Genomic DNA, 21,489 nt, shown 5'->3' with positions numbered 1-21,489 from the left:
TTTAAAGTTGAGGTTAAAAAGGACTGAAGCAGGAATGCATTTTGCTTAGAAATACAGATTTCATTGCATGTATGTTATTTGCAATAAATTATATAACTTCACACACACGTGTGTGTGTGTGTGTGTGTATATATGTATGCACATACATGAAAAGGAGTCCCTGGGGTTTGTCAACACTTCTATACGTTGTTGGCATTTTGCACTAATTTGTTTGGCTGTCCCTGAGAACGGAATCTGCAATAAGGTTAATAACATATATGGTTATTCCTCATTTTGATCGTAACCTTTGGCAACAGCAGTATAGAATAACAGTCTTTATTCCTCTGCCAAGTTTACTTTCCTTCCTGAAACGTGTGTTCTGTATCAGAGTTAGCTGTGAAAATTATTCATGTATTCATTAAATATATTAAGAAGGGGAGCTAAGGAAGCCAGCATAAAGAAAAAAAGTTTTGTAAATGGAGACCACTTAATAGAGCAAAACACCAATGTGAATTCTTACTGTTCTTTGGAGGTCTCTGCTGAATGTTTGTGCAAAGGTTGAAAAATCTGCTGCTTAAAGATAAGAGCTGTAAGTTGTGATAAGGTAGTCGTGTAGTCAGTCTTGAGCATTTCTCACATCGCAGATGCTTTGTGTAAGATATTAGAGCTTGTTTTCTTGCAAGCTTTTTGTTGCTGCTGCATTTTTCACCCTCTCGCATAGAGCTGTAGGACAGGAAGGTGATGCAAGAGAAAAGAAGCTGCGCTTCTTGTAAGCGGGCAACACTTTATCCTTGGCTGTGTGGCAGCAGAAGCTCAGGCAGCCAGCCCTACTCTAGTGAAGGGAGCACAGGAGGAGAGCAGGAGGTGGCCAGTGGTGGGGGCACTGGGTTTGCATGGTCAGGATGGAGTGCAGATGAGTGGAGGAATGCTTTATCCCAGCTCTGCAGATATATCCATCTTTGGCTTAGTGCACTCCTAAGCGCTCTGATGTGGCTCCCTGAATCTCCTCAAGTATCTGTAAAGCAAGCAGTGGTTAGTATTTCCCATTTTCTTGTTTCCTCTCACAACTTAGGTAAAAAAGCCTGTTTTGCAGTGAATTCCATGTTTTTCCTTTGGGAAAGATGGTGTTTTACACAGAAAAAATCAGCGCTGTCACAGTGGTGCTGCAAGGCCTGTCAGGGAGATGGCACTTCCAGTTTTTGTATGGCAGTTTTGCCTGGGGCTACAAGGTTGTGCAGTAGACTTTTGTGCAGGTTCCATATGCAGAGCTCTCTGAAGATTTTACTTCACAGTCCTTCTGACTCAACACCCTGAATATTAGCCCTGCTCTGTGTGACCAGCTGAAACAAAAAATGCTTTCTGGGAAGGACAGTGCTCTCAGAAGCTGGATGATCTGCTCCATGCCCACTCAAGTGCCAGGCAGCTGCTCAGCATCACTTTTCTGTCTTGAGGCAGCAGGATCAGTGCACATACTGCAATGCTGTGAAATCTGGTTGTGGATCGTAGACTTGATAGAGAGCGTTTTCAAAAAGAATATGTACTTTTTAATAAGTGTTTTTATTTGCATATGCTAAATATTATTTTGCTACAGGCATGATCTTACTGAATGCACCTGTTCTGACACATAGTCCTAAGCAAAATCACTTAGTGGTGAAAACTCTTCTTGCCAGAGGGAGTGATAGTAGAAACTCTGGAAAGATGTGTGGCTTGCTTTGTACAGACTTAGTGGATCACATACTGTGTAGTTTTTGAGTTTGCTGTGAAAGCGTAGCCCATGCTGTTCCAGATCTTTCTCTTGTTCAAATTACAACGTGACTTTTATGGTTTCTTGCAGGCCAGCCCTCCAGATCTCTATATTGAAAGATTTAACGTAGCTCTTGGACAATATATGGGAGCATTGCAGAGCATTGTGCCTCTTTTCATATATATGGTAAGTTTTAGAAAATTATTTTCAAATAAGATATGTCCATGCACAAGATTGTGACTAAAAGCTGAAAGGAGTAAAATGCAGCTCTAACAATTTTTCCATTCAGGTCTGGTTTTGCTATCTGTATAGCAGTTCTGATAAAGATATGTGGGAAGTAGAAGGGGAAGCTGTGCTTCTTAATGCAGACTTCTGGAATTGATTTTCTGCCCTAGTATTCTATTATTAGAAATAGGAGGAATTACTTTTATTTTGACTTGAAAGCAGCCTTATCAAATAGGCCATTATTTATATCTTTTTTTTTTTTATATGGTTTATTGACTTGTTATGTATTGGCTTGGTAGTTTGGGCAGGTTACAAGGAGTATTTTATTGCTTTTAAATTGCACAAATTAAGACAAGGTGGACACTTTGTGCCTGAAAGAAAAATTTCTTTCAAAAGTTTGTATTGGTTGATAAAGCAACTCTGACTCCTGACTGGGAGTGGGCAAACTTTCATAGTTCTGTCAGGCATGCTTGTAGAGGTTCAGGAGGCATTGACTGTAACTGTTGTGCAGATTATGTATTTTATGATGTCTTCTGTATCTCTGAGAAAGTCTGCAATTTGCATAACTTTAGTCAAAATGCCAAGATTCTTATTGCTTTTTTTAATGGTAAGGAATAATTAAAGCTTGGTGTTGCCTTCCTCCCAGAAATTATCCTTACATTGATGTTGCTTAGAAATAAAAAATTTTTAGAAAAGAAATGCATTAAAAATCACATTGCTTTAGATTACATAACATTACTTCAAACTCCTCAGAAGTTATTTTCATTGGTAGCATCCCAATGTTTGGGAAGCAAAGACCTACATTTTAGTGGGTTTACCTAAAACCAAATAGTTTGCTACAGTCCTTTGGCATAATTTCACCATGTAGATTTGTTGCATTACAAAAGGAAGTTGTCTTTCTTGAACTGGGTTTCTTCTGATCTACTCTTCACCTAGTTCATACAAAATGAAATTCAGTTGCTACAGCGTCACGTGTAAGCCAAGAAATGTGTTCGTGGTGATAATTTCTGTTTTTCTCTCAGTTCTTGTCATGAATTAATATCACAACTTAGTACCTGCTTACAAATGGAGATAAGTTGCTCAGGTCTGTACTTGATTGAATGCTCAGCTCTGTCTTGGAGGCTCTTCAATCACAGAGGTCAAAATCTTCAAAATTAAGACTGCAGTACCTGTAGCATCCAATAATGTTCATGGTAGACACAGACTATCTTTAGCATTATATGCCTTGCCTATATAACTAAGTTAGAATTGAATAGATTTCCATATCCTTCTTTGTACACCTTCTTAATTTTTACAGATTGAGTCTAACTGATAGGTGAACATAGACAAAATCACTAAAGAGTAATAAACAAATCTCTAAAATGAATACTTGCATAGTAATTGTAAAATATAATATTTAAAAAAAAGTAAGTACACAATTGATATTTTAAAGGAGCAATGTCTTTGAAGCAAGAGTAGAGATTTGTTCAGGCAGTAAAACTCTGTTCCTGCAAATGAGAATAGACCTGAGAGCAACTTCTGTGCTTGTTCCTCTATCTGGCAATTGCAGTCCTGTTGTATCAGTTCTATAGTTATTTTGAAGGATAATATCAACTTAAGACTCAAACTTGTTCCCTGATATCTTAATCAGTTGCACGTGATGTGGAAGATGCTGCTAGAAAAGTCAGGATGGAAAACATTCTCTTCTTAGTTTGTGTATATTTGGAAGTATTTATATGTACACCCATTTCTGCAGTCTTACATTATTGCATCTCATTGCGTTTTCTGTCATGCAGCAGCAACTTCCTTTATTTAGACAAGAAAATAAGATTACAAAACAATTGCAGGAGCTGAAAGCCTAGTTATTTTCCAGTATAAATTCCAGCTTTGCAGTTGGTTTAATAGGTACTTCCAAGGAGCATTTAATGGAAGTGGACTAAGTTGTTGGATTCTGCCTTTTTATTCACAATGCCAGTGCTTTACTTTTTTGATAGTGATGTAATTGTTTTAATCAGGAGTTTCTGAAGCTGCTGATTTGCACTAATAAGCTTTGTTCTGAAAGGATGGTTATATTAATGCTTGGGAAAACTTCAGACATGCATTTACATGTTTAAAAATCTAGGAAGCCAAGGAAAATATAAAGGTTTTTAATACAGCTGGAATGTGTTTTTGTCTCTTGTTGGCTACGAGAGATGTAATTAGCCTTAGGACTCAGTGCTGTGCATTTGAAATCAACAGCAGTACTTCTCTTTGCTGGTCTGTACCAAACCATGTTCTTGTGTGAATGGTGGAAACACAGGACGGGGGTTTTCTTAGTGTGCTTTTATGTGGTGGCCGAGCCCTTGGGTGACAATTAAGAGGGCTGACTTTGCAACTGGGGAATTGTTCGTTCTTTCTTTGCTAGGAACATTAGTGGTTTTCTAATGGTGATGCTACATCCGTTGCTACGTTGAACATTTCAAGAAAGCATGGAGAACTAACTTCTGACTCTAAATTCAGTGGGTTTAATCTCCTTCAGAAGTTCTGGTACAGAAATGCAGATGAAGCAAATGAAGCTAGAAGTCAGCTTAGCACAAAAGTCAAATAATTGTATTTTGTATGATCAATAAGTCTAAATGAAGTTATTCTAGATGCTTGCAGCCCTTACATATGACAGTACACTGCACAGGTGAATGAATAAGGATATGTATTCAAAGAAAAATTAAAATCAGTGTTTAGAAGATAAGTTCTTGCTGGCTAATTACAGTTAGGTAGATAAAAATCTATTCTAATTCTTGTGAACCCTGTGGATTTGGATTAGTTGAGATTAGAACCTTATTTATCATTTTCTAAAATGTTCTTATGGGTGGCTTTGCACTTATCAGCTGGGGGCATTTTGTGTGTGTATACATACATGAATGAGGTAATAAACACCCATGTACTGTTTGTTTTTTTTTCTTTCTGAAGTGTGTTTTACTCTCCTTTTAATGATATTAACGGAATTGTCTTCTAATGTTAGTCAAGATGATTTCTAGAAGAAATGCTTGCATTATATCAGAGTTTCTCAGGTGCTGGTATCTATTTGCTGTTTATTTATCTGTCTGCTAAATCTTGAAGTTAAATCACTTTTCAATAAATACTGATAGAGCCAAAGTAGTGACATCTTATGTGAAAGGTGTTCCTGGTTTTCCACTAACAAGAGTGAGACATTTATTCTGATATCTCCTTTCAGCACTCTGGACTGGAAATGAAGTACTTGCTCTAGGTTTTTCAAGTGCTGAATAAGAAAATAACATCACTTTTTGCATGTCTTTGTCAGCTGCATTTAATATAAGACAGCTTTGAGGCTATGAAAATAAAGAAGGTAGCATCTCCTCTCTCGGCTCTTAGGAGGATGTGGTTAGCTTGACATCGTCCTGTGTTGGTTGAGTCAGTGTGTGTCGTAGAGGAGCCTTAAGAAATCAGACTGATAGAAGTACAGTGTGTAGGCTGGTACTTCCTAGTAGTAGAGCTGCTTCTATTACTGTGAATTTCTGTTAATGACAGTTAACCATCAGTGGAAAAAGTAGTATCATGTAAGTGTTCTACTGTGTACCTTAATCCTAAGTTGATTTTCTAATAGCATGGCTGCATAATACTATGCAAGTTGTCCAGATGAGTTCAGTTGGCCTATTTCCAAGTTAGTACTGAAGTGATAGATTTTTTTTTTTTCATGGAACAACTACACTTTTAGGTATTTAATGCCCACGCATAAAATACAGTCAGGAAATCTTGCTATTAATTGCAGTTTTGGAACTGGAGAGTAACGCCAAGTGGTACGTTGGGTTTAAAGTCCCTCAGGGAAATCATGAGTAGAATTTTTTTCTGAGGGCTGAGGAGACAAAATTATTAATTCTGAGTGGATCAAGCTAATTGAATCCTGAAATTTTTAATGTAATTTAGTTTAATACAGGTTTGTATATATCACTTATTTTCACAGTACGTTAATTTTGAATATCTGTCCTCTGAGACTATCAATGAACTGCAGGAGTGAATAGCTCCACTGGTAATTTATTACTATAATATACCTATTTTAATGGTTTAATCACAACTAGATATTTTAAATGTGATATCCAGCGCTATTTTACTACTTACGGTGTTTATAATGCTCTAAAACACACTGGGTTTTTTCTACAGATTCTCATCTGGATCAATATGGTAGATGTATCTGTAGATGCATTAAAAACTAAACATCTACATCAGTAGATATTTAACTTTATTAGTGCTGTAGTACCACATGCAGACTCAATTTTAAATACGTCTTTTTGTTGTACAGGACTGTTCTATATAATATAAAAACGAGCAACAAGGAAGCATTTTGGAGGTTAAATATTCTACAGTTCTAAAAACATAAACTATTTCATTCAGAATTAAAAAGGGTTTTATTTCCTATCATGAAAACCAAGCACTAATATTTGTCTTATTTTCCAGAATAAATTTTACATAGAAACCAAGCTTAACAGAGACTTAAAAGATGACCTTATAAAGCTGTTTACGGAACATGTTGCAGAAAAGCACATTTACAACCTAATGCGTAAGTACCCTATTGACTTTTTCTTATAGTGGGAGTCTGGAAAACTGCAGTGCTTTCAGTATTGCAGAAATTCACAGTAAATAGAAAATGGTAAATGGTTGAGAGGGCTCAAATACAAATTCCATTTGAAGGCATAGGAAAGACTGTTGTTTCTTCTGTGTTGTTTTGCATTTCTGGTTGAAAATTAAGTGTATTAAAATTAAGTTTTTGTTACAAAATTTGTGATTTCTGATATACCACATCAATGAATACAAGTCAACAGTTATTTTCAAATGTTTTTTTTTTTTGTATGAAGTAATGGTTGGTCTGGTATTTACCTTGATGCAATTGGTGTGTGTATGCTGCACCCAGATGATGAGTGCTAAGGGTTGGGTTTTCTTTCTCATTTCTCCTGGTTAGTAATGCCCTTCTCCTTTGACTGAAGGGTTTGAGGTACACCAGAATAATGGGAGATCATCAGTTTAATTTCATCTTTTTCTTGCTGCCTGGAAAAGTCTGTGATACAAAGCTTTTAGGCATCATCAGATCACCTAGGAAATGTGAGGGCCGTGAGGAAGGTCCATCCATCACCTAACATTTTATTTTGGGCCAAAGACATTTAATGAAATGTGGTACGATGATTCCTCCAACAAGATCATGGAAAATTCAACTGCTGTTAGATTTAAGTGTGTGCATGTTTCAAGCAATGAAAATACGAATGTGATTTTTTTCAATGCTTTTAGTCAAATCTTCAGAGTAAGTAATGTCAAATGTGTTGCTGTGCAGTTTTCTGTGAATTGACACAGGAGAATTAAGTAGAACCTACAGATAATGTATTGCAATGGAAGGGCTCTGTGGTAGTTACAGAAGTGAAATGGAAGGAAAACACTGAAAAATCATCTGCCACCTGTCTTGCTCTATATGGAGAGTGTTGTTTATGAGTACCTTTCTTGGATTTTAATTCAGTCTACTTCCAGTTTAGCAAAGCTAAGTCGTTTCATTACTGTTTTTCTCCTAAGACTTGCATAAACTCTTAACTGATCTGACTGGTTAAATCTTGAATAGTGGGATCTTTAAATTGAGATAAAGTATGCAAAATAAAATTCCAAACTTATGAACAAATTTTGAGACAATTACTGAATATGCACAGTATATGTAATACAGTTGAGGTACAGAGAAATTCTAGTGCTGTATTTTCCTAGCTGTTGTAGATTGCTGATTTTTCATATCAGATTGATATTTCCTTAATTTTCAGAAATACGACAACTCTGAAAATAAGATATATGTATATACGGGTTTTGTGACTTTGAAACATCATTTTCAATATGTGATACTGTTTATTCTAAAGTTTTATACAGATTTGGTTCAATAGAGAAGTGTTGATGTGTTATGAAGGAAAAAAAATAACATTTTGAGTGGGCATACATAAATCAAATTCAATGATTTCTGACCTGTACTGAAAAAATTGAGTTCTGGTTGTGCTTAGCATGAAGAATTGTGTCCTCCACAAAAGAAGAACCAAAACACTTGTTGAATCAGCTTGTGATTTAGACTCAAGGAAAATAGTAACACCTGCTCTCGAATTTGTTGCTGTGTTTTTCACAGGCAGGCATTTCTGTTTGTAGTGCCTTGTCATTCCATCAGAGCCTGGCAGCTGGCACTTCCATCCAAGGCTGTGCTCGGGAAGCAACTCTAGGGAAACTGCAGTTCCATTTACAAGTTCCTTCTCTATTTCAAATTAAAAGAGAGAAAAAAAAAAGTGTCAGGAAATGAGTGTAACATACATCTGTTTCTCAGTGTTTGCTCAGGCTGCCAGGGGCTCCTAGTCCTCGTGCTGTGGTTGAAAGCAGGAGGATGCAGAAGGGGCTTCTGACAGAATGGAGAGTGTGTCTGAGTGCTTAGTTGCAGAAAATAAAATCCTTATTAGGTGAGAATTCTTTATTTGCAGAAAAAAAATGCAGGGTAAGTGACAAGATCTTGCTTGCAAAGCTTGGGCTTCGTAGCACTTCTGAGCTCATTTACAATTTATGTAAATTACATAAAAACATGGTTGTGTTTTTGTGAAGTATGTTTACACTGGCACTTGTTTATCAAGTCAGTGCTTTTCAAATTAAAGTGATGCATACAAACTACGTGAAAATAACCTGGTGATTTTCCTTATGAGGCCTAAAGCTGGCTCTTGCTGATAAGGGTACTATATAAAATGGCTTGGGAGAAGTTGTCATGTGCAGAACTACTTAAGTGAATGTAACAAAGATAAAGCATCTTATTTACAAGAAGCCTCAGAAGTAAATAATGCAGAGGATACCTACTTGTCAGTAGGAGAATGTTGCCTTTACTCATTCTGGGTTCCTGCAGTCACTGTCACCTCTGGTGGCTCTTTGGGTTGTAATTGCAGTGCCCTGGAAGCACCCTGCCTTGTGTCTAAAAAAAAAAAAATAAAAAATGAAAAAAATAATAAAAAAAAGCCATTACTGAAGTCTTTAAATGTCTTCAGTTGTGGAAGTGGCTAACAGCTCCTCATGCTCCCTAATTTTACTACTTGACATAGGTAAAAATCAGTGGGGGGTGTGTGGTTTTAACTAACTGCTGTTATTATTCCATTTTAAGAGTTTTGTGAGCTTGGTACCAAAAGCAGGGTTGCTCTATAATAGCTCTTTTTGTTTGTTCCATTTGCAGTGTACTGTTGTTTCTGCTTGGTGGATAGATCAGTTGGCTTTAATTGCCCCTGTTATCCTTACGGAACCTAAATGAAGGGAGCTTTGGGCTGGAATCCTGCTGTGGAAGTTGACAAGATCCCAGCTTTTCAGTGTTGAGAGGAAAAGAAATAGTAGCTTAAACAAGTCATAGAGAAGAAAGTAGCTTCAGAAAGATCTGTCATTTGGATTCAGTGAAGGTGAAGGGATTTTGTTGTTTCATCTCTTAAATTTATTTTTTGTTGTGGAGATATACTTCAAGAGAAAAGTCATTTATGTTACAAAAGGTTCATCCTTTCAAGTGACAGGAAAGGTATTTCCTGTGTGCGTGGTTTCTGCAAGATACTACGAAAGCTGACCTGGAAGCTGAAGAACAGCTGCTAACAGCTTCTGGTGATGTGCTTGTGAAGTCTGCTTTTTGATTGCAGCAGAAACAAATGTAATAGAAAATGACAGAAAATGAATGAAGCTATGGCTGCTGTTCTCTGCTGCAATTATCAGTGTCTGTGTTTGCCTTGCAGAGGTGTGTGTTGTTTAGGCTGTGGTTAAGCAGGGAAAGTGTGCTGGCATGTACATCCCTACGTTGCTAGCAGCTGATTCTTACTGACCTCCAGAAACACCATAATGGCAATGAAGCAAGGGGCCCTCATCTCTTTGGCTGCTTACTGCTATGGCATAACTTCTTTAGCAACAACATTCCAAATCAGGCTTTCCTTTGTGAATACTCCAGAACAGTGGTACTGCAAAAGGTCGAGAGAAAGACTTTGAGCCAGGTTTGTAGCCTGAGAGTACAGCTGTGACACATAACATGGGCTTCAGGTTGGTGTGTTGGTTTTTCCTTTGCTCCCCATGCTTCACCCTTTGGTAGTTGGATAAGAAGATGCAAATTGACTTCTTCCCTCCTTAGGGTGGTGTTTATTTTTTCTCCATTCTAACATTGATCTCAAACAACCCGCTTAAGAGCGGCAGCTTATCATCATCTTGACTCTCAGACAGCAGAGAAAATCCCCTGGGAGGAGAGAAGCACTCTACTTTTGTGTTTTTGTTTTTTTTTTTTTCCAGAAAGCATTGCCCACAGCCTGGACTTACTCTGAAGAAGTCTTTCTCCTTTCACTATTTAAGCTACATCTGCATCATCAGGTGATGATCTAGAGTGTAAACAGCCAATATTCTGCTGTTGAGAACCTGGTGTTGGTTCACATTTATGTGCATTTTGGGGAGTTTTACTTCACATGGTTATATCTGTTCCCATGGATGCAGTGTTATTTGAGTGCTTGAGCACAACTGGTTTAAGTTTACACCAAAAGAGTTGAATTTGTGCTCCGAGGCACCTCTGTCATATGAACCGAAGTGCAGTAAATGGGATGATCAGTGAGTTTGCTTCGAAAGTATGTTTCTAATCTGAACAAAAGCATTAATGTAGAATAAGCCCTTAAGGTTTTGAAATCACTATATTTTTCTTTCAGAGAGACACAGCAACAGCTGTAATGGCAGAAGCAGTGTGGTACAATAAGGAAAAGATGCAGCTCCATTGCTGAGGCACTTTCCTTCTGTAACACTGCATGTTGCTCTGCCCCATGATGCTGCTTTCCTTTTCCTTTGTGTGCAAAATCAATAGCAGAAGAGAATCTGCAACTTCACCACGTTCATACAATTTTCTTGTTTTTTTTTTTTTTAAGTTTGATACGGAAAAATAAATGGTAGGTTTCTTAAAAGGAAGTTTAAAAAGGAAAAAAGGGAGAATAAGTCTCTTGTGATGTGACTTGTTGTGTCTGAAGACTCAGAGTAGGTGTCTCTAAGTTAAACGGGATTAAATGGGATGAGGAGATTCCTTTCTAAGGGTCTTAAAAATAAGGTGAGGTAACACAGATGAGGAGAAAACACTGACCCTTTCCAGTGTGTTTGAACCTAACAATAGTTGACAGTAAATTCTATGGGAGTTGCAGGGATTCTATTGTATAAAACTTAAGGTCCTTCTCAAGATGTGTGGGAAGAATGCATATGTTGACAAGTTATTTGCTGGAAGTCACAGAACTGATTTGGTTTGCAGTGTTTGATTTCTAGGTTAAGATATGTAGGCAAGCAGTATCATCCTATCACCTCAATTTCAAATTTCCATTCTAAACCATCAAACAGTATCTTTTTTATTCAGAGGCAACCTATTTTTGAGTTCTTCATTAAAAATCTCATGTTCTTCTTTCCAAATATTGGAAGACACAAGTGATTGCTAATGGCCACCAATTGCAGTTATGCTCCATTTCTTTTCCAAGTGTGCTGGGGCACTGCTACTGCAGGATAATCAGCCATTCCTTCCTTAAGACATTGAACTGACACATTTATGTCAGCCTGTTCTTAGACTCAGAGGGTACTTCTGCACTCGCAAGGGCAATACAGAATACTTGTTCAGCTGCCAGTATTCTTTGTACTTTGTGCTCTACAGACCTGATGGAATAATCAAGAGGGACACCCACCAGTTTAAGAGTGGTAACAGCGGTGTTGAAATGGTAGTTGTGATTTGGCAGGGCTCAGTAACTGTAGAGAAATCATACTGGTAGCAGTGCTGTTAGCAGGTACTATGCACTCATGTTTTCTAAACAACACTTAAATTACTCACAAATTTTGTCACTGAAGTAAACTTTTAATTAAAAAAAAAAAGTTCCTTTGGAAAGTTGCAGTTGTTCCTTATTTTTCTTGTTTCGTGTTGCAGCACCACAAAGCAAGGAAATTTTTTAATCAGAAATGTTATTCCCAAGTAATGACTGTTGTGTTTAACCTGTCTTATTGTAAGGGGATAACAAAAATGTTCCCATTTGATAAACCTTCATAAAACTGTAAACGTGAAAAAAACTCTTCTCCAGTTCCAGAATTCCCAAAGTCCTTATTTTTCCATTTTGTTTTTCATACTTATTTTTTAACAGCACTGAATATTTTCCATGTGATTAAGACTTGAAAGCTTTAGTTTGTAGCATTTTTATTAGATATTTAATAAAGCTCCTGGGCTATAGTATGAATATTTTAAAGTAATCTGTGGCCTCATTAGAATGCCTAGTGGCAAATGCTTAGTAATAGAGGAAAACATGAAGAAGTTGGATCTAACTTAGTTTTAGCTTATTTCAGGCTTCTGAAGAATTTAAATGACCAAAAACTATTTTGATTTAATTTCAGGAAATACAAATGCAGTATCATGAGGGATTTGGTGTAACTGCCACAGTGAGGGTTAAGCCAGAAGGAAGGTGCTTTCATGCAGAAGGCTTTTAAAGATCTAAATCAACGATTAATGTGTACAAATATGTTAATACTGAAGAGATGATATTTCTCTAATATGATTATAAGGGCACATGACAATGCCCTTAATAGCAGGTATAGTATTTGGTTACCCTTGAGGGGGTCAGAGAGTTGGACTCCTATCTTTGTGGCCCTTTCCAACTGAGCTGTTCTATTCAATTATACCCGGGTTCAAGTAATGAACAAGTAATAAGTGGTCAAGCTTCATTAGATAATTTAGTAGCAAAACAGGCAGCAGGCTTGTGAAACAAAACCAAAAATCCAATCAACCAAATACAAAACAATCTAACAACCCACATTTTGTGGACTTGTTCATAGCATTCCCTTTCTATTTTGTTCTGCTGGGTGGGATGCTCTGCGTGGACTGGGTTTGAGAGTAAGGACTGAGATTTGAAACCAAGGTGAATCTGACATCGTGAAGGAGAAGGGTGTTTGGGATCAGATGGATCCACTTGGACTCAGCTGGGAGAGGTAATTTGTTATACTGTTGAGTTGACTGTGTGAGAAGTGATGATATTTTGAAAGGGTGAAAGTGCCAGGTAAGCCTCTGCTAGTAAGCTTTGTTTAAACTGTGCAATAGCAGTAACTCCCTTTCTGTTGCTCTGTGTCTCTGTATTTCTCACTGATTTCTCACTTAGAGCAGTGGGAGGGCTCTAACTCTGTGGGAATATCAATTTCTATTCTGCAATGTCAAAGATTGTATACATTACTAAATTTAAGTACTAAATAGTATACTTTGCATGATGGAATAAGAAACCTCATTAATACACTTATTTTGTAGCTTAGATAAGCACTCAGTTCTGTTTAAGAATTTATAATTTTTAGAGCACTATTGAGTAATTACAACTTTGAACACATCTACCTAAGCCAGACTTAAACATGATTCCTTAGAATATCTTATTAATGAAAGTTCTAAAGATTTCATGTGCTAACATACAAAGCCACACTGTTTTCCTAGAAAAATTACATCTGCCAAGCAAAATCAGTATTTTGAAGAAATGTTGAAGGACACAGATTTTTTTTTTTGAGTGGTTAACTCTTAACTTTTGATAAGTAAATCTTGAGTTGCGTACAGTTGAGTGTGAAATTGCAATGTATCATCTACTACTCATTTAATCCTTGGGTCCTTGGTCTTGCCTCAGGTGCCCCCTGTAATTACAAAGTAACTTGAACCTTTGTTAAGGAACAGGCTGTGTGAGCACTGCTATGGAGAGGTGGGGAAACTTGATCGCTGCAGAGTACCTGAAGGGCTGTGGGATCAGTGACAAAAGTCCCAAGGTCCTTACAGGTACTGGCTTCCCTCAGGTTAGCGGTGTTCCAAAGCATCTCATATCTCTCCCTCAAAGCATTTCATCATGGGAACCCACACTCCACTTCTTTGATTCTGCTGCGAGTTATTTTCAAGACTATTTGCAGGTTAATTAACTTCTTTACATGTTGGTTACTTAGTCTGTAAGATGCAGTATTAGTTCAAAGGTGCTGGGGAGGTAGTCAGATGGTATCATGGAGTCATTACTGCTGTCACTCACGCAAGGCTTTACCTTGTCCTACTCTGTATGCGTGCCACCTCCTGGCACTGGGTCATAGAATCACAGGTTGGTTTATGTTGGAAGGGACCTTAAAGACCATTGAACTCCAACCTGCTGCTGTGAGCTGGTTCCCCCCCCACCAGATCAGCTGCCCAGGGCCCCATCCAACCTGGTCTTGAGCACCTCCAGGGATGGAGAATCCCCACTTGTCTGGGCAGCTGTGCCAGTGCCAAGGGTTGAAGGAGCCCATGCAGCTCCGGTGTTTTGGATTCTCTTTAACTGCTCCAAAAAGTAGGAGTGAAAGTCTTCATATCTGGAGATTTTTTTCTAAGATCAGTATTGTAAAATAACAGCATAGCATTTTTGGTGTGACTGGCACAGCTGTTTCTCACTGTTAGGTTTAAGTAGTGCTTTTAGGAAGTAATAGAGGAGTGAAAGTTTGAGTAAGAAGTGGTTAGGTCCCATTGCAAAGCTGAAGGTGAGTTTCTGTGCAAAGCAGTTCCCCATTGTTGATGTACTAAAATTTTTGTCTGTAAACCTGCATTGAGATTTTCAGCCTATCTGGAAGCATTGGAGTTTTATTCATTCTTATGGAAATCACTCTGAAAATATCTGTTCTTACAGTTGTGTTGTTCATCCTTAAGGTATTGGTATCTAGCTTTTGGAAATGCTGTGGGCCGGGTCATGGCTTTACCCCTCTGTCTGAGATGGTGCAGTGAAGGAGCCAGGCTCTTGTCAGTGGTCCCAGGGCAGGACAAGAGGCAATGGCCACCTGCAGGTTACAGAGCACAGGCTGCCCATACACACTGAATGGATTTTCCATGGCTGGCTATCTACAGATATTCCTTACAGAGCATTCGTTCCTTTTTGATATGACAACCTGTAGCTTTCTTGGCTGTCAGGAGATTAAAGAGTAGGAAATGGGCTGTAAATATGTCATTATAAAACAAATCCCATGCTGTCACCACCTCAAGCCTTCATTTAAAAGGAGCAAGCACTTTTAAGATAGATGAATTTATTTTACACAGAACTATAACAGTTTGATTACTTGGAATGGGAGGTTAGAAAAAAGCTTCAGTAATCTGTCCCTTTGGTGAGCCACTTACACAGCTTCAGAATGAGCAAAATGTAATACTGCAGGTTTTTCTTCTTCTATTTAAGTACTATAGTGATAGGTACAGAAGTTGGAACCGAAGAAGCAAAGATGTTTGAAAACCAGTGACTGTAGTGTGTAGGTGCAGGAGATAAGCACTTTAGGTAGAGCTGTAACAGTCGTTTCTCCTCTGCAAGGGTTTGTGTACTATTCAGATGCTTCATAGAGGTGTAAAAACTGAGAAACAAAGCAGCTGGTTTAAACCACAGTGATCTTTTTTTTTTTGGTGGTTTTTATAATTAAATGTAAGTACAAACCTTGAAGAAAGCACAGTGCAGGCTGAAGGTCTGGCTAGCTTTGTATAAGCGATGCATATCTGCTACTGACAGTTATTTCCATTAGAAAAAGGTGCAGTTATTGCAATGCTTACTACAGGGCGTAGGTATCAAGAATGAAATAGAAATGTTTGTTTTGGTTTAAAAGAACAAATGACTCATTTAATCTGTACATTTTTTTTGTGCGCTGCTTCATTCATGCACTTTCAATCCAACTTGAGTTTTATAGGCAAGATGCTAAATAATACAAAGGGAGGATTTGTGACTCTGCAGGTGTTTACCACACTGGTGAGATTACTTCTAATAATAAATTGTTTACTTGTGCATCAGAGTACTTCAAGCTGTTCCTTGCTTGTTTTTACCTCACAGCTCCCACTGCTTCTCTGAAAAGGGGTGAAAAGTAAGTTTTCACGTTTTCATCTTGTATGATTTGAGCTGAATGCTTCTACAGAAAAATGAAGTTTTAATAAGAACTAAGTTCAAATAGGTGGCTGTTTCCTTTGAGGACATCTGATAACAAAAAGGGCACAGCTGCCGTATTTCTTTCAGACTAAAGTATGTGAGTAAAACCCTACTTTTTAAATTAGGAAGATGGGTACTTATACTTCTCTTCATTTTATTTCAGCTTTACTTTTGGAAGCTCAGTCAACACCCTTTCAAATAACTCCATCAACCATGGCAAATATTGTGAAAGGCCTGTATACACTAAGACCAGGTAAAAAGAGAAATGCTCCAGTCTCTCAGTACTGTTGTTCTGATATATTTCGCTGGATATATATGTTGCTGCTAACTATCTTCTGTATATTTACCATGCACACGTGTTGTGTTCTGACAGTCATAATGCTTAGTTGCACTGTGTAAAGAATCCAAGGACCCGGTGGTTCTTGCTGCCCATCTCTGTGACCTGCACAAAGTGAAATGGTAACTACCTGGGTACCAAACTTTTGTAGTTTGTTTTGTTTTTTGTTTTACCCAAATAACAGAGCAACAAACTCTGCTCTGAAGACTGTAGGAAGATCTTTTTCTTGTGTTCTGTAGCAGTAAAGTTTTTTTAATGAGTCGATTATGACAGAGGTTTTGAAGGTGATTCATTGAAATGAGAGTTATTGACAGCAGCTCTTCAAAAGGTCAGATCTTTGATGTAAAAAGAATGACAGTTTCTTCTCTGAAGCCATTATTTGAATGGTATTATTTTATGCAGGGCCTTAAATTCGTTCCTGAGTACATTGTGGCCATCTTATGCATCAGTAACTATATCTATATAGGAGTGTGGATAGGAATATCTTACAGAAAAGCCCCTATTTTTATAGTGCAGTATTCAGTATTTATACAGGCCAGAAACATAGTGGACCCTCCGTTTACAAAATTAATGGATAAATCACTTTTAGTAAGCAAGATCTATCTTTACGACAACAAGATTATCATAACATTTTAAAAATGAAGAGCATAATTTCAGTAATTTCAGTAAACTGCTCAGTATCACAGAAGGGGAGAGTATATATGTAAGTATAAAAGTGACTTACTTTTAAAGCAGTCCCAAGTGGTTCTGTTGTATTGCACTTAATATGATAGATGTTGAGCTTGTGATTTCCTTATTATCCATTTCAGTTGCTTTCTGTCTTGCCTGTTTACTTCTCAGGCTAGTTTGGGTGGTATCATGGGCCGCATCAGATTTTGAATAGTTGTCTTACATCTGTATGGCTGTACCTACAACTTGTGAAATTTCCTCTGTGCAGCTGGGTAGGAAGACCTGGGTAAAAGATGCTGTAGTCTTTGAGAGATGCAACAAGAACAGAATCTTGTTTTGATCGTGCGATTGACACACAGAAAAATCCTACATCTACTTGCAAATGTGAATATTTATTCTAAGGCTTTGGGTTTTTTAAATTCAAAGTTCTAGAAGTTATTTAAGATATGGCAAAAGTACATAGCAGATCTGCTGGTAACTTCTAAAGAGTAAAATTTCACAAATGATCTCGTCCATATATTTTATTATTGTTTTCCTTCTTACAGAATGGGTACAGATGGCACCAGCTTTATTTTCTAAATTCATCCCAAACATTCTACCCCCTGCTGTGGAATCTGAGCTTCAGGAGTATGCTGCTCAAGACCAGAAACTTCAAAGAGAACTTATGCAGAATGGGTTTACTAGGTAACAATTACTAGTCTTCTGTAGTAATTGTGATGGACAGTAGAGATGAGTACAAGTAAAATACTGAAGGATTAATTTAAGAGTTAATAAAGAACCTTCAAAACTCAGTATCTAAAATACGGCCTAAATTTGCACATGTTTTGAGGGCTAGCAACCCTGCAGATGGAGTTATAAGCCAGAAGATTGGAAATCTTAAAGTATTTTCATGAAACGGACTAGTTGTTATTCATGCCCCCTTGTCCTTTGATTGTACTTCCAGTGCACAATCATGTTCTTTTTCAGGCTTTTATGTTGGTCATTTATTTTGTTAGTTGGTGTTTTTTTCCATGGTGTTCCTGAAAGTGTCATTTAATGACTTCTCCATATTCCGCTTTCAGAGCTATTTATACAACTAAGGTATTTATTTTTAAATGAGAATTTCCCTTCTGAGCCTTGAGCTGAGGTGGAGGGGTGAGCAAAGAGTAGATGAAACAGTGGAGAACTTTTCTTCTTGTTCAGCCTGGGCCGTGCCAGTTGCTTTATGCTTTTTATCAGACTGGTTTGGTGGAGGTCAGAAAGGATATTGGCCACATAAAGGGCATTGATATATCTTGTGAGTTTACAAAATTGCATTAGCCTGTGCATTGGTGCAATTGCTCTTTTAGCGTAGCTTGTTTTCAATTTAATAAATAAAAAGTGCAAAATACAACTTTGTAGTGGCATAACTGACAGCACTGAGTCTGAAAGTGTTTTGCAAAGTATTCTTTATGGGGTTGTATTGTCAGGGAGTTGGTGTGATCTAGTAAGAACAAATGGTACATAGAGTCTGTCATCATTAAGAGATAAAACTAAAGTACAGTTGATATATTTGCTTCATTACGTTTTGCATTGATCTTTGAAATGCATTTTGCCATGAAGCACATTTCAAGATGTAATATGCTGGTTATATTCCTATATATGTCTATATGTATATATATATATATGTATGTAAGGGTTGTTTTTTTTTGTAATGAAGGAGCATGTCAAGTCTGTTCTATTCTGAGTTCTCTGCTCTCCTCTCATGACATCAAAAAACGGTGATGTCTTCGCTGCTGCATTTCCTCAACACTGAGGAATACAGCACAACAAAGAGTCTTGAGCAGTGTTAATGACCTGCCAGGCTGCAGTTGGGATTGATCAGCACCATTACATGCTGTTGCTGCAAAAAGTGGGAATGCAAGCCAATCACTCGGTGATTGGCTTGTGAAAGACCTTAATCAAGGTATACACAGCAGGTCTGTCACTTTAGGACTGGTTTTAGAGGAAGAACGCTTTGTATTACTAGAACTCCCAATTTCAACCAGTTTCCAGCACTTAAGTGTGAAATTATAACTACTGTCTGTGATGAAAACATGTTTGAGTCTCTGTTCCTTGTATAACAGATTCAACAGCAAGGCTATCATCACGAAAAACTTGGGAAAACAGCAAGATTTTTCAGCTTTGAAAAGCTTGTGTGCATAAGAACAAAAGGAGGTTTTGAGGGAGATTGGTTTTTTTTTTTGCTTTTTTCCTACATGGGTACTAATATTGCTTGGAGTTTTTAAGGAGGAATGATGTCAATCTGCATTTATAGAACTCTGCAGTTATTGCAGTATTCTGCTTGGAGAGGGAGTGCTGTCAGCTTGGACTGACAAAGTCTGTTGGGTTTCCAGGCACACCTTAATGTTTTAGGTTGATAGATGGAGATTTCTCAAAGTTTTAAAATTTCTCAACCAAACCTTATAGAACCAAAGAAAGCAACTTTATATGTGACTCAAGGAAAGTGCTCACATACACCATGGTGTTACCTACAGTTTGTTAAAATATACTATGAAATTGAACTATTTTTACTGATTAAGTAAATAAAATTAGCTAATATGTATTTAGTAAACTGAGAATCCTGAAGTCATTTTGTGTAACTCCTGTGTTTGTAGTTAGTTTCTATAAGTCCATAAGAAGTTGATTGTGCTGAGGTATTTAGTTATTGTTTTGCTTTTGGCAAATGAACATACTTCTCTTGCTCCTCTTTTCTAGAGGTGACCAGTCACGGAAAAGAGCTGGAGAAGAGTTATCTTACAGTAAGTATGAATTTTCAGCTCTGATGACATTACTGAGCTGGGTATAGTTCCTCCCAACAAATAAGAGTAGGGGATATTTATCTGTGTGTATTTCTGTACCTCTTGAATTATGCTGTTGGTACTTTATAACAAATCTGGTTTCCTTTTATGGTAGACTTTATAGGCAGCTTAAGAGGTGGTGGTAGTCATGGCTTTATTTGGCTTCAGTGAGAGTTGACTGTATTGCCCAATCTTGTAAATATTTTGCCAGGAGATGATCTAGTCCCATATATTCTAGATGGGGTCTTGACTGCTTATCATTAGGTAACCCTGGAATTTGGTAATGTATCTATTTCTGGTGCTGCTGTTAATTTCAGTCTGTTTTATTGCATTCTCTCCATTAAGACTCTTCCTCTCCTTTCAGCAGAGTATGTTCGCTTCCTTTCCAACTGTAAAATGTTATACAGTTCTATTGTGAACACTTATTACAAACTGAAAATCATGAGTGTTTACCTAGTGTATCATCTTCAGGTTAATGTTTTGCAGGCAGTGCTGTTTTTAGGGTTGTAATATGGAACCTTAATGTGAGAATATCTTGAACTTTATTTTTTTATGATTTCAGATGGCTCATCAGCTTGTGCAAGCTCCAGGGGATACAGATAGTGAATATACTGGATCAGCTTCTATTCCTGGCCACAACAGACACTGGAGGAGCGCAAGTGATATCCGGAGCCTTCTTTGGCAACTGATGATACTTGAGCTCTGACATGAACTATGCCTCGAAGAAGAACTTTGGACTCTCTTCTTCATATAATGTCAGTTGCTGCTACAATTGGGATGACTTTGAAAGACATATCTCCTTGATCTAGTCTCTCAACAAGTTCATGCTCTACAATTATTGTGAGGAACGCACCTTGAAAAATAATCCTTTCAAAGTGGGAATGGGCAGCCAAAATCAGCAGCTTCCAAAAGCATTAGAATGGAAGAACCTTTTTTGCACTCTTTTCTTAATATTAAGGACGTTCTTAAAACTAGTTAACATGTCAGTGAATTAGTTTTTAAACTTCAAGGTATTTTCTGGAGCTTTTGATTAAATAATAGGAATAAATTTTCATTATTTTGCAGTATTTGTTTGTTAGTATAAAAATTGTCACCTTTTAAGAGTTGGTCCCATATAAATGTGTCTTCTGTCAGGGAGTCTTAAATTCCAGGTTTTTTTCTTATTTTGAACTCTGCTTTCCTATATGTTTGTACTCTGTGCCTTCAGCTTGTGCACTTTGCAACTTTATAGACCATATTTTGTTACTGCAAAATGTGTTCTTGAGGAAAAACTTGATGTGAACAAACATGCTGCAAAGTTGCACTTTTCTCTTGCATCAGTAGGAGGTGAATTTAAAGAGGAAGGAAGAAAAGTTGAACGTATTACCATCACTAATCATGATTCAGAAGTTTGTCCCTTTTCATTTTTCGTATGTATTAGTGTTCAGTGCTGGGACCAACTCTTGTAGAACCCCTCTCTAACTCTTCATTGGCCTCTGTAATTGCAGTTGTTTGAGATGTGAATTCCAGACTGAAGAAAATACCATGATGTATTTTAGGCTGTGTCATGTGGAAACATTAGTTGCCACGGCTAAATTTTTTTAGAGTGGATCGTGGAGAAATTCTCCACTGTAGTAGGTCTGTAAACTACATCTCCATCAGCACAAACCAGATTTACACCTGGTTGATCAGTGAATACCACCTTTCCAAGATCACTGTGTGTCTCCTGTGCCATTTCTCCTGGTGCAGGGATGTGAGGGGGGTGTGATGGTGGATGTAGTCAGAATCAGGGAGTTCAGAAGTGGTGTAACACATGCATGTGTACCTGCTTCCAGTCCTGTGTGGGCT

The 21,489-nt window shown here is 37.6% G+C and overlaps 1 protein-coding gene across 3 annotated transcripts in view; it reads left to right on the top strand.

Moving 5' to 3' along the window:
* CACUL1 (CDK2 associated cullin domain 1) overlaps positions 1-20,729 on the top strand; it is a 37,978-nt gene extending 17,249 nt beyond the window's left edge. For 2 of the 3 annotated variants that reach the window (XM_085229609.1, XM_085229611.1), the window contains exons 4-9: positions 1,814-1,909; positions 6,377-6,479; positions 16,022-16,111; positions 17,410-17,548; positions 19,580-19,623; positions 20,225-20,729. In XM_085229609.1, coding sequence (XP_085085735.1) covers positions 1,814-1,909; positions 6,377-6,479; positions 16,022-16,111; positions 17,410-17,548; positions 19,580-19,623; positions 20,225-20,265 — 513 coding nt within the window. In that variant the 3' untranslated portion in view covers positions 20,266-20,729. The remainder of the gene's footprint in view (positions 1-1,813; positions 1,910-6,376; positions 6,480-16,021; positions 16,112-17,409; positions 17,549-19,579; positions 19,624-20,224) is intronic. The other variant, XM_085229610.1, reaches the window with a different exon arrangement.
* The last annotated feature ends 760 nt before the right edge of the window (positions 20,730-21,489 follow it).

This window comes from Meleagris gallopavo, chromosome 8, assembly GCF_905368555.1.
Source record: "Meleagris gallopavo chromosome 8, MGAL_WU_HG_1.1, whole genome shotgun sequence".
In the NCBI taxonomy this organism is placed as follows: Eukaryota; Metazoa; Chordata; class Aves; order Galliformes; family Phasianidae; genus Meleagris; species Meleagris gallopavo.
The sequence above is the reverse complement of the archived record's forward strand: the minus strand, read 5'-3'. Positions and strand labels throughout refer to the sequence as shown.